This window comes from Mytilus californianus, unplaced genomic scaffold (assembly GCF_021869535.1).
Source record: "Mytilus californianus isolate M0D057914Y unplaced genomic scaffold, xbMytCali1.0.p SCAF_6, whole genome shotgun sequence".
NCBI classification, from domain to species: Eukaryota; Metazoa; Mollusca; class Bivalvia; order Mytilida; family Mytilidae; genus Mytilus; species Mytilus californianus.
The window spans coordinates 37,318,244-37,331,915 of NW_026262712.1; the positions used below are offsets into that span (position 1 = coordinate 37,318,244).

Here is a 13,672-nt window from a genome sequence, read left to right on the forward strand (position 1 = left end):
TGCGTCTACTAGTCCTCAAGATAAAGTAAAAAAAAACATAAGCTGCGAAATTTCAAAGAATAAAAAATTCCGAGGCAATAACCGCCAAATGGGGATGTTCAAATTATCTGAAAATTTCAACGTGGGTGATCTTAATCTGCTGATCATTTCATCCTGTCAGTTTAACTTCTTTAGTTTAAAAGATACCGGAAAAAATCCGTATGGTTTTCACAAAAATTCCGGTTTGCTTATTCTGAAATACTGAAATAAATAAAAACAAACAAACATCGAAAGATATATAGAAATATCCACAATGATAAGGTTTATTTCCAATGCAAAACAATCATACTTGTTAATATGTATTTGAAATTCAAAAATCGCGGCTCTTAACACTTTCTAAAACAGTCACATGATTAATGACCTTCCTCGTAAACAAGACGGGAGCAAAAGGTAATTTTTAGGATTTACTTGATATTTCCACGATAAATTTTTTCTTTTGTTACGTTTTCAATTCTTCCCAATAAACTAATGATTTAAATACGTGAAATTTGTATAATGATTTATCTAACTTTCGTTTTAAGCTTGGACATAATCCATATTTATCTTCATTTGTGTTATGTCCCAGTTCTAGGGCAAGTTATTGTTTTCGTCCTTAATATCTTTATTTTTACACGAATCTGAATAGTAGTATACCAATCATTGAAACTACATATATACACGTTCACGGACTCATTCATGTAGCAGGAAATGGAACTTTATTTGGTATATATATATATATCACTGATTTATATCAGAACACAGGTAAAGGTTCTCATATGTTTACACCAAATGTAAAATCAAAAAAAGCCAAATCACGTAAATATAATCATTTAACATATTCTTTCGTATGAATTCTTTAAATTATTTTAACAACTTATAGCTACAAAAAAAATGTCAAGAACCGTAGCTCTCTATCTTTATTGTGTACAACTACAACAAGTACATATATATATATATATATATATATATATTCTAACCAATACAGGTTGTAATTTATTCTCCTTTTTGTCATGAAACAAAAAAGGAAATTGAAGCTTTCTAATGCATAAACACGATAAAGTACTCAATTGATTTATCTATTTGTCTACTTTACCAGGATTCTTTTAAATATCTTTGTCCTGCTGAGATGTGCTGTGATGTGAAAATAAGTTTGGTGGTGTAATAAGTTTATCATTATATTTATTTGTAATTGATTAACAATGTATATATCAATATTATCAAACTAACACTTTCAATCAAGTGATCGATGAAAATAGCTGGCTTATATTAGGCTGAAATCAAGACTAATTATATTTAGTTGCCAACCCAATACGCAAAATAACTATTTGAGACCCTAAAATACTGACCTTTATATTTAAAGCAAATCTGAACTGAATTTGTATATATATTTCCATAATCTTTTCTAAAAAGTTAAAGGTCCGATTTTATCAATTCTAAATATTTGAAACTGGACTCTACACAAGCTTCTATCATTCAAATTCATTTTCATTTTGGATATCGAAAACTGTAGACTGAGATAAATGAGAATAATTTCTATGGATTGATTATTGATATTAAACCCCATTTTCAGTACTCATGGCTATATTATGAAACCTGTTTTAAATTGATGTAGAAAACCAGAGTGCCTGAGTCAACGCACTTCGACAGGGAACTAAATTAAGCTAACTGGTTTGATGTTGGGGGTTGATTGAGGTGCTGTTGTTTTAAACTTTTAAATCAGCTATTGTTATTTGCAGTGTGTGTAAAATGGCAACAGCTACTAAAACCTGTGGTGTTTGTGAACTCCGTCACATCACTAAACCATCCATAGTTTGGTGTTCAGAATGTGATGAGGGACTATGTACCGAATGCAAGGAACATCATAGCTTGTCTAAGTCATCGAGAAGCCATTGCGTGATATCTTTTACTGAATACCAGAAATTACCAGCTGATGTACTTAAAATTACTCAGTACTGTACCAAACACGATAAAAAGTATCAAATGTTTTGCCAGAAGCATGAATTTCCATGTTGCAGTAAATGCATCGTGGAAAGCCATAAAGAATGCCGAGATTTTGTTGATTTAGATGACGTCATTCACAATGTCAAAACCTCCAATGCAATGTGCGAGATAGAGGAAACATTAGTTGAAGTAGCAGAAAATCTACAAAATATTCGCCAGCATCAACAGGACAATTTGACGACATTTAAAGAAAGTAGAAAGGAAATAGAAAAAGAAATAAAGACGACCAGAATAAAGATCAATAACCATCCCGACAAATTGCAAGAAGATTTATTGAAACAACTATATGTGGTCGAAGAAAAAGAAAACTTGAAAATGTGTGAGTTATTGTCATCATTAGAAAATAAAGAAAAGGAAATAGCAGATTGCCAGAGAAATATAATGAACATCAAGCAACACGCAACGGACCTTCAGATGTTCTTGTCAATAAAGCAAATAAAAGAGGACGTCTACAGCAAATATGAATTCCTGCAGTTGCTTGATGAAGTCAAGAATGTCAAGCAAACTTCTCTTTCATATAAGATCAACGCCTCTATCAAGAATATCATGTCCGATATCATAAGTTTTGGAGAAGTGCGTATTGAAGCTAAAACTTGCGATATTGTTCTGATTAGGAAAAAGGCCAAACAAGCCCAAATGATGGTACCAACCGTTCAATCAAGATCCATTGAAAATATTAAGCTTACTATACAGAAGACCCTCGACACTCAAGGAAACTCAACCTTGGGATGTTGCATGCTGTCGGATGGTAGATTGGCATTTACTTACTACTATGATTGGAAGGTTATTGTATTTAATATGAAAGGATTAAAAGACTTTGAGGTTAAGATGCCATGTAACGTTTATGATATAGTGTACATCAGTGAAGACAATGCATTGGCTGTAACATCTGGTGGTTCATCGAAGAAGTGTATTTTTATTATCGACTTGAAGAAGAAACAAATCAAGAAAACAATTTCACTGGATTCGCATATTTATGGCATAGCATCGAACGGAAATAGATTGGTTTATTCCGCTTACGACAGAGGAATAAGAATGGTCAATCTGTACGACGAGTCTATAAGTGATGTAGTTCGAGACAAAATGCCTCGTGACTGTTATACTGCTACATTTAGGGACAACATATATCATACAAACAGACAAACAAGTTCTGTGACATGTTATAATCTACAAGGTGAAGTACAGTGGACATTCCAAAATGAAAACGTTCTGAAGACTCCTCGTGGTATTAATGTAGATAATGATGGTAATGTGTACGTGGTGGGGTGTGGATTGAACAATGTGGTAGTCATCTCCCCTGACGGAAAACAACATGGAAAAGTATTGACAGCAAGTGATGGTCTAAGTGATCCCGTCTCACTTCATTATAATAGTGGACCACTGAATCAGTTGCTAGTCGCAAACTTACACAACAAGGCTCATTTGTTTAATCTTATTTGAAAGCAAAAAAATAGTTAAAATTACTCATTCTCAGGTGATTCTGTGAAATGTTTATTTTTTACAGGATTTTGGAAACCTAATTCGAAAACTATATAATTTGTAGTGCTTTTTTGAAAGAAAATTCCGCATCCAATTCGATAAAGTTGTTAAGCTGGTAATATAGAAATCGTTTATCTTTTCTTTTATGTAATAGCTACAAGAGTTTTAAAAAGGTGTTGGTCGTTAAGCTGAAACAAAGACTTTATTAAAGAATGTTCATAGTTTTAAAAATGAGGAAACCAGGCGGAAACTAAGCTTAACTGAGGCGGAAAGCATGCGTAAAATTAGGCGTAATATTTAAATGAGTACGCTAGGTCGACAGAAAACCAGGCGTAATATGCAAATGAGTACGCCTGGTCAATAGATAAACCAGGCGTAATATCCTTACATAATACTACACTTAATTTAAATCAGTGTATTACCTTAGCTGTGTACTTTGTGTATTTGATACAAACTTGTATTGTATGATGGAAACCGCGCTACTAGCGCAATTCAAGGGTATAACGAAATACCGGATGTCTGTTTGTTCGTGTGTTTGTGTGTCCGTGCGTTTTGGTCCTCTGTGAGCTCTTACACGTACAATTCCAGCCAGATATTTTATCGGCAATGCCTTGGACGAGTTCGGAAGTCAGTGGCGATCAAATATTTTCAAAGGAGTTGTGCCCTTGAAATAAACATTGATTGGAAAATTGCATTGTAAGCACTCTCTTGTCTATATTTTTTGTAGGATTATTATAAAATCAATTGTGTTAAACAACGATGTCGCAGGCGAGGTCTTTAAGCAGTGTAGTTCTCTGGAAATCAAGACTCATTGTAGATCTTTTTTCAGCTGATTTTTTCCTTTTTTTTTTCAAACTGAGACTACCTTTACTATGTGTTATAGTAGTCTCAGATTAAAGATACGTTCTATCAATTGCTGTTTTTAAGGTTATAGAAAAAAATGTTCTTCTTTAATTTTCTTTCTATCTACTAGTTTTCAAGATAATAGCAAAAAAACCCGAAATTTTGTAGGAATGAAAACATTTAGAGGCAATAACCCCAAATGGGTTGTCCTATTTTTTTGATATTTTCAATGTAAATGTATTTTAACATGTTGATCATTTTCACTCTCTCATTTAACTGGTTTAGTTTTTGAGATACAAAGCAAAAATTGCATGTGGATCTCAACGACAAAACGTATGGTTTGTCGTATTCTGAAATAATGAAATAAATATATAAAAAAAAAGAATGAAAAAGCAAAGTCGAAAGAAAGTAAGGAATATCCGGAATGGTCAATTTACGATTATTTTTAATACACCCTATCGAACTTGTAAGTGTGTAGATTAAATTTGAAAATTTCTGAAAATTCCTGCATTTATCAGTTTCTAAATCAGTCACTTTATTGATAACCTTCCTGATACACCACGCGGTGGGAATGAATATTTAACATAAAAAGGTAATTAGTAGGATTTATTCGATACTTCCTGGATTTATTCTTCTTTAGTTACGTTTTCTATTCTTCTAAATATACGTATGATCTAAATTTGTGAAATTTGTGAAAAATTTATTATTTTAACTATCGTTCTGAGATGGGACATAATATAAGTTTATCTTCATCTATGTTATGTCCCTGTTTTAACATATACGACGTGTCTCGGTATTTTGTACATCCAACAATCATGTATTTATTTTTGATGTTTCTGTTATGGTTTCGGTTAAATAATGTGTTATGTCTTATCGTTTGTTGTCCAAATAATTATAGAATTGCTCTTCAATACCATCATTGTCATATTCCCGAATATGACTGTTTTACCGAGTGTGAATTTGCATTGCTATATGACGTGTCTCGGTATTTTGTACATCCAACATTCATGTGTTTATTTTTGGTGTTTCTGTTGTGGTTTCGGTTGGATAGTCTGTTATGTCTTATCGTTTGTAGTCCAAATAATTATAAAATTGCCTTTCCATAACATCATTGTCATGAAAATTGTTTGGACGAGTATTGAGAAAATAATTGTATAAAGTCCGAGATTGCATGTTCGTTACGTACACAGGAAAAATTGCAACATATGTTTTTCATATGTTTTCAAAACATATGAAAAACATATGATTTTCTGTTTTTCATATGTTTGTCCCAAACATATGAAAAACATTTGTTTACATATGTTTTGAAACATATGAAAACATATGGAAGCAAACATATGTTTTCATATGTTTTAAAAAATATGTTTACATATGTTTGTAAACATATGAAAAACATATGATTTTCATATGTTTTCATATGTTTTAAAGGACATTTAAAAAAAAATGTTTTGAGAAAATGTCAAAATTTGTCATTTAATTATCACATACATTTTTTTCATTCATTATCTATATAGTGTATTTCTCAAACAGGAAAGTGCACTTTCTACTCTTCCCACTAAATCACACATCATCATGATGATATAAGCATGTCAGCCCTCAGGCTATGTGACCCCCACAGCAGAGCTATCTAATTCTGAATGGAACATAATGTAAAATAAATGAATGAGTTATAAATATTAAATAATAATATGAATAAATATTCTTTATTTAGTTTGTTCTTTATTCTCAATTCTTTTTTTTTTTTATCAATAATCCCATTATTCTCTATGATTCTTTATTCCATATTTCTGCTTTTTTTAGTATCTGTTCTTTATTTTTTTTTCTTTATTTTGCACTTTTTGTCATTATTTTCTATATTCTTAAACCCCAATCTTGATTCCAGACCATCATATATATATATATATATATACGTAAATGTACGAAAGCTTGCATGGTGCGTCGAATACGGAAACCCGGAAATCTTTTCACCGTTACCATTTTTTATTTTATGACGCAAAATCCATGGGCACGAGGATAAAAGCTTATGTGAACGGTTACTGCCAGTCACCACTTATAAAAAAAGTAGTGCTGCATATATCTACGCGTATGATCATATACAATTTTATAGGTGCCTGCAGGTCACACCATATTTTATCTGTATCAAATGTGCCTGCAGGTCTCACCAAAAATGTATCTGGACAATAGGTGCCTGCAGATCACATCACTTAAGACCTGTAACATAGCTTATCATTTGAGTCTGCAGGTCAGACTGCTTATTATCTGTACCATAGCCTATTATATATGCCTGCATGTCACACTTTGATTTATATATCTGTATGGTAGGTGCCTGCAGGGCACATCACTTTAGATTTGCACCATATATATAAAAGGAAGATGTGGTATGATTGCCAATGAGACAACTCTCCACAATAGACGGCCTAATTTAAGTACAAAATAATAAACGAAAAACAAATATGAAACACAGCAACAAAAAGTAAAATCACAAAAATACTGAACTCCGAGGAAAATTCCAAAAACGGAAAGTCCCTAATCAAATTGCAAAATCAAATGCTCAAACATATCAAACGAATGGATAACAACTGTCATATTCCTGACTTGGTACAGACATTTTCTTACGTAAAAAAGGGTGGATTGAACCTGGTTTTATAGCTAGCTAAACCTCTCACTTGTATGACAGTCGCATATAATTCCATTATGTTGCAAACGATGCGTAAACAACACAAACAGACATAATAGGTAAAAATGTCAAAAATACAGCAGTCAACATTGTGTTAAAATCTTAATCACTAAAAAAACAAACAAATATGTAACAAAGAAGCACAAAATGGCATATAGACCGATCACATTAGCATAAATTAAAGAAAAGAATACACAAATTTACCATAGTACAATAACACGATGACGGGATGTATAAGTACAGAGCTACGTCATATATGTAACAAAGAAACATAAAAAGGCATATATAGACAAAGCACATTAGCAAAAATGACAGACAATAATACGAGAATAATTGTATCATAAACAATAATGACAGAATGTACAAGTACCACAAGTATCTTAATCACAATAAAAACAAACAAACATTTAACAAAGAAGCACAAAAAGGCACACATCAAATTTAACAACCTCATTCATTGCTCCCTTATATTTGAATTTTATTTATTATAAGTATGTCAAATCCACCAATTAACGATTGAAAGATCTTAAGTACTAGGAGCGAATGGCCAGATTAACACTGACTCTAACGTAGAATCGCGCGTTTGATGTCAGAATGTAAACGTCACACAGGTAGAGATATAAAATAACATTGTCGTTCAAAGTATGAAAATAATATAGTCTATACTTCTTTAGGCATATCCTCTGCAGAATGTAAATTAGAAGTTACCTTTCCTTCTTGCAACTGACAAATGACAACCACTGAATTACCGGTTCCTGAATTGGGACAGGCACTTACAGAATGCGGCGGGGTTAAACCACTTGAAGGCGCCAACCCTCTCATAACATGGTATCGTGGTGTAACAGTAGAACATAATAACAAACTATAAAAACAGTTGAAAAAGGCAGGTCACATCAAATAAATAGAAATAGAAAACATCTTACAAAACACAAAGTGGACGTTGATGGTTACTTGTTCATGCGAATAACAAAAATACTCTAAGTACAGATCTGAGAGTACTCGCCTTTCACAGGAGCCTGAGGGTCAAACTGCTATGCATTAGTACCAAAAATGCATGCAGGTCACATCACCATAGATCAAAGCCTATAATGGGTGTCTGCAGGTTTTACAGCTTTTTAACTGTACCTTAGCCCATCAGACGTGCCTGAAGGTCACATCACCATAAATCTTCACTATAGTCTAGCATGGGTGACTGCATGTCACATTGCCTATTTATCTGTACCAAAGACTATAATAGGTACATGCAGGTCACATCACCATAGATCTGCACCATAGTCTATAATAGGTGCCTGTCGGTCTCTTCACTACAGATCTGCACTATAGCCTATCATAGGTTCCTGTAGGTCATACGACTGTTCATCTGCACTATAGCCTATCATAGGTTCCTGTAGGTCATACGACTTTTTATTTGCACTAAAGCCTATCATAGGTTCCTGTATGTCACACGACTTTTTATTTGCACTATTGCCTATCATAGGTTCCTATAGGTCACACGACTTTTTATCTGCACTATAGGCTATCATAAGTTCCTGTAGGTCACACGACTTTTTATCTGCACTATAGCCTATCATAGGTTCCTGTAGGTCACACGACTTTTTATCTGCACTATAGCCTATCATAGGTTCCTGTAGGTCATACGATTGTTCATCTGCACTATAGCCTATCATAGGTTCCTGTAGGTCACACGACATTTTATCTGCACTTTAGCCTATCATAGGTTCCTGTAGGTCACACGACATTTTATCTGCACTTTAGCCTATCATAGGTTCCTGTAGGTCATACGACTGTTCATCTGAACTATAGCCTTACATAGGTTCCTGTAGGTCATACGTCTTTTTATCTGCACTATAGACTATCATAGGTTCCTGTGGGTCATACAACTTTTTATCTGCACTATAGCCTATCATAGGTTCCTGTAAGTCACACGACTTTTTATCTGCACTATAGTCTATCATAGTTTCCAGTAGGTCATACGACTTTTTAGTTGCACCATAGCCTATCAAAGGTTCCTGTAGGTCACACGACTTTTTATTTGCACTTAAGCCTATAATAGGTTCCTGTAGGTCACACGACTTTTTATCTGCACTATAGCCTATCATAGATTCCTGTAGGTCACACGACTTTTTATCTGCACTATAGCCTATCATAGGTTCCTGTAGGTCACACGACTTTTTATCTGCCCTATAGTCTATCATAGGTTCCAGTAGGTCACACGACTTTTTATCTGAACTATAGCCTATCATAGGTTCCTGTAGGTCACACGACTTTTTATCTGCCCTATAGTCTGTCATAGGTTCCTGTAGGTCACACGACTTTTTATCTGCACTATAGCCTATCATAGGTTCCTGTAGGTCACACTGCTTTTTAACTGTATCTTATCCTATCATAGGTGCCTGCTGGTCACATCACATATATCTGCACCAAATGCTATCATAGGTGTTGGCAGAATCCATAGCGTTTCATCTGTACCATAGTCTATAGGTGACTGTAGGTCATACAACTTTTTATGTGTACCATAGACTATCATAGATGCCTGCAGTTCATACTGATATCTATCTGTTTATAGTCTTTCTTAGGTGCCTGCAAGTCACATTTCTTTAGATCTGTACCATAGTCTATCATAGTTGCATGCAGGTCAAACCACCATAGACTGCATATAGCCATTCATAGGTGCCTGCCGGCCATACAACATTTTATCTGTACCATACCGTATAGCGGGTTATTTTCTCGGGGTGTAAATTTTCACTTATTTTCGCGGATAGAAAAAAATCGCCAAAATAAATTCCGCCTATTTAAAAGTGTACATGCATTTGTATTGATAAAAGTTTTGAATCCACCAAAATAATACCCGCAAAAATATTTCATATACCTTATTCAATGAAAATCGCGATATTTTACACCCGCGAAAATAACCCGCTATACGGTAGCCTAACATATGTGCCTTCAGGTCACATAACCACAGATCTGCACCATAGCCAATCATGGGTCTATAATAGGTGCTTGTAGGTCACTTCACTATAGATCTGCACCATGCATAGCCAATCATAAGTGTCTACAGGTTACATCACCATATATGTGTACCTAAGCCTTTCATAGTAGCCTGCAGGTCACACTGCTATTTATTTATACCATAACCTATCATAGGTGCATGTAGGTCACACAGCTTTTTCTATCATATTCCATCATAGATGACTGCCAGTTATCATAGGTTCCTGTAGGTCACACGACTTTTTATCTGCACTATAGCCTATCATAGGTTCCTGTAGGTCATACAGCTTTTTTTTATCATATTCCATCATAGATGACTGTCAGTTATCTTAAGTGCCTGTAGGTCACACAGTCTTTTGTATGTACTATATCCAATCATGGGTGCATGTAAGTCACACCACTGATTTGTGTACTGTATCCTTTTATAGTGCTTGCAGGTTTATTATAGGTGCATGTAGGTTTCGCCGCTTTTTTATGTTCCATATCCTAGCATAGGTGCCTGCAGGTTAAACCAAAAATTATCTGTACCATCCTTGCCTTCAGGTCATACTTTTATTCCTATGTAACATTAGCCTTTTGTAACTACCTGCAGGTCACACTGATATGTATCTGTACCAGAGCACATCATATGAGACTGCAGGTCACGTCACATAGATCTGTATCATAGGTGCATGCAGGTCTTATTCTCATAGATCCTTACCAGAGCCCATCATAGGAGCCTGCAGGTCACATGATTGCTATGTAAATGTTACATAGCCTATACTCGGTATCTGCAGGTCACACAACTTTTATCTCTAACATAGCTTATCATATGTGACTGCAGGTTACACTGATATTTATCTACACTTTTGCATATTACAGGAGCCTTCAGATCCAATCCCAATATAGATCTGTATCATAGGTGCATGAAGGTTGAATCCTATAATACAATATGGATAAATACCATGGTGTCTTACATGCACCTATGATAGGAAAAAGAAAATAACAGAACTATAATATGATATTGAAATGACATGGTGACCTATATGCACATATGAAAGAATATGTAAAATAACAGAGTGATTTACAGCCCCCTATATTATGATATTATGGATAAATACCATGGTGATCTACAGGCACCTATGATAGGATATGTAAAATAACAGGGTGACCTACAGGCACATGTGATAAGATAATATAAATAACAGCGTGACCTACAGGCACCTGTGATGAGATTTTGTAAATAACATGGTGACCTACAGGCACCTGTGGTAAGATTTTGTAATTAACAGGGTGACCTACAGGCACACATAATGTGATATGGAAAATAACGAGGGGACATACATGCATTTATAATATGACATGGTAAACAACAGGGTGAGGTACAAGTATCGTTGAAATTATTGGCAAAGATCAAAAGCAGTGTGATATACAGGCACCTAGGATATAATATGGTACAGATCAATAACAGGGTGGCCTACAGGCAATTTTGATAATTAAATAGGATATGGTAAAAATTAACAGACATATAATCTTCAGCAACTTTGATAGGATATGAGAGAGACTAAAATAAGATTATCTACAAGCACTTTTCATTGGAAATGGTACAGATCAAAACCAAGGTGACCTACATGCCCTTTTGAAAGGTATGATACAGACCAATAGCAATGTGACCTCTTGCACTTTTCATATGATATGGTACAGATCAATACAAGGGCCACCTATGGGCACATTTGAAATAATATGGTACATATCAATATCAGGGTGACCTACAGGCACCGCAGATGATTTTGGTACAGATCAACAACAGGGTGAACTACATGCACCTCATATAATTATAGTACAGATCAATAGCAGGGTGAACTACAGGCACCTCAGATGATTATGGGACAGATCAATAGCAGGGTGACTCACAGGCACCGCAGATGATTATAGTTCATATCAATAACAGGGAAACCTACAGGTACTGCAGATAATTATGGTACAGATCAATAGCAGGGTGACCTACTGGCACCGCAGATTATAATGGTACAGCTGTAAGCAGGGCGACCTACAGGCACCTCAGATGATTATGGGACAGATCAATAGCAGGGTGACTCACAGGCACCGCAGATGATTATAGTTCATATCAATAACAGGGAAACCTACAGGTACTGCAGATAATTATGGTACAGATCAATAGCAGGGTGTCCTACAGGCACCTCAGATAACTATGGTACAGATCAATAGTTGTAAGCAGCGTGCCCTAAACGCACCTCGAATAATTATGGTACATATCAATTACAGGGTGACCTACATGCACTTCAGAAAATTATGGTACTCAGATCAATAGCAAGGTGACCTACAGGCCCTTCAGAAAATTATGGTACATAACGATAATCAGTAAACTGTCATTTGACGAGCTGAAAGACATCTGCATTTTAATGTATTTTATGCAATGAACAAAGGAAGCTATTAAAGGAAGCTATTAAACCAAGAGTTCCAAATGGTGAAGTTGAAGTCATCCCTTCGTAAATTTTACGGACGCCATTACGAGTTGGTTGACATTTATGGAATATCCGTTTCACAGATGATATCGGATATGTTCCTTATGTCGTAACTACAATCCCGTTCCCTTATCACGATTGTGACCTACCGAATAAGACTATAAACCGAGTTTGTAATAAAATGAGCAACACGACGGGTGCCACATGTGGAGCAGGATCTGCTTACCCTTCCTTCTATGTTGTGTTTTCTGTACTATTATTTGTCTGTTTGTCTTTTTATTTTTTAGCCATGGCGTTGTCAGTTTATTTTCGATTTATGAGTTTGACTGTCCCTCTGGTATCTTTCGCTCCTCTTTTATATAGTATTTAGTGCCAACTGCATTATACCTAGACCGATGTTACAAAAGACAACACTTTTGATAGGAAATGGTATCGATCAAAAATAAGGAAACCTATATGCACTTTTGAAAGGGTATGATACAGATCAATATCAATGTGACCTCTTGCACTTTTCATATGATATAGTACAGATCATTACAAGGGCCACCTATGGGCACATTTGAAATGATATGGTACAGATCAATATTAGGATGGCCTACAGGCACCGCAGATGATTATGGTACAGATCAACAACAGGGTGAACTACATGCACCTCATATAATTATAGTACAAATCAATAGCAGGGTGACCTACAGAAAACTCAGATAATTATAATACTGATCAATAGCAAGGTGACCTACAGGCACCGCAGATGATTATGATACAGATCGATAGCAGAGTGTCCTACAGGCACCGCAGATGATTATGGGACAGATCAATAGCAGGGTGACTTACAGGCACCGCAGATTATAATGGTACATATCAATAGCAGGGTGACCTACAGGCACCGCAGATTATAATGGTACAGATCAATAGCAGGGTGACCTACAGGCACCGCAGATTATAATGGTACAGATCAATAGCAGGGTGACCTACAGTCACCGCAGATAATGATGTTACAGATCAATAACAGGGTGACCTACAGGCACCGCAGATAATCATGGTACAGATCTATAACAGGGTGACCTACAGGCACCGCAGATAATCATGGTACAGATCTATAACAGGGCTACATGCACCTCAGAATTATGGTACATATCAAAAGCAAGGTGACCTACAGGCCCTTCAGAAATGGTACAGAATGATAATCAGTAAACTGTCA

General features: G+C 35.3%; 2 protein-coding genes across 2 annotated transcripts in view; both read left to right on the plus strand.

Moving 5' to 3' along the window:
* LOC127705450 (uncharacterized) overlaps positions 1 to 13,672 on the plus strand; it is a 351,867-nt gene that overhangs the window by 43,521 nt on the left and 294,674 nt on the right. The window lies entirely within an intron of this gene.
* On the plus strand, positions 394 to 4,262 carry LOC127705449 (uncharacterized). Its single transcript, XM_052209768.1, has 2 exons — positions 394 to 429; positions 1,755 to 4,262. Exon 2 carries the CDS (start codon positions 1,765 to 1,767, stop codon positions 3,457 to 3,459), a length of 1,695 nt encoding a protein of 564 aa, XP_052065728.1. The 5' UTR covers positions 394 to 429; positions 1,755 to 1,764; the 3' UTR covers positions 3,460 to 4,262.

Coding starts and splice junctions, on each gene's coding strand:
- LOC127705449 (XM_052209768.1), top strand. CDS start 1,765: ATGGCAACAGCTACTAAAACCTGTGGTGTTTGTGAACTCCGTCACATC.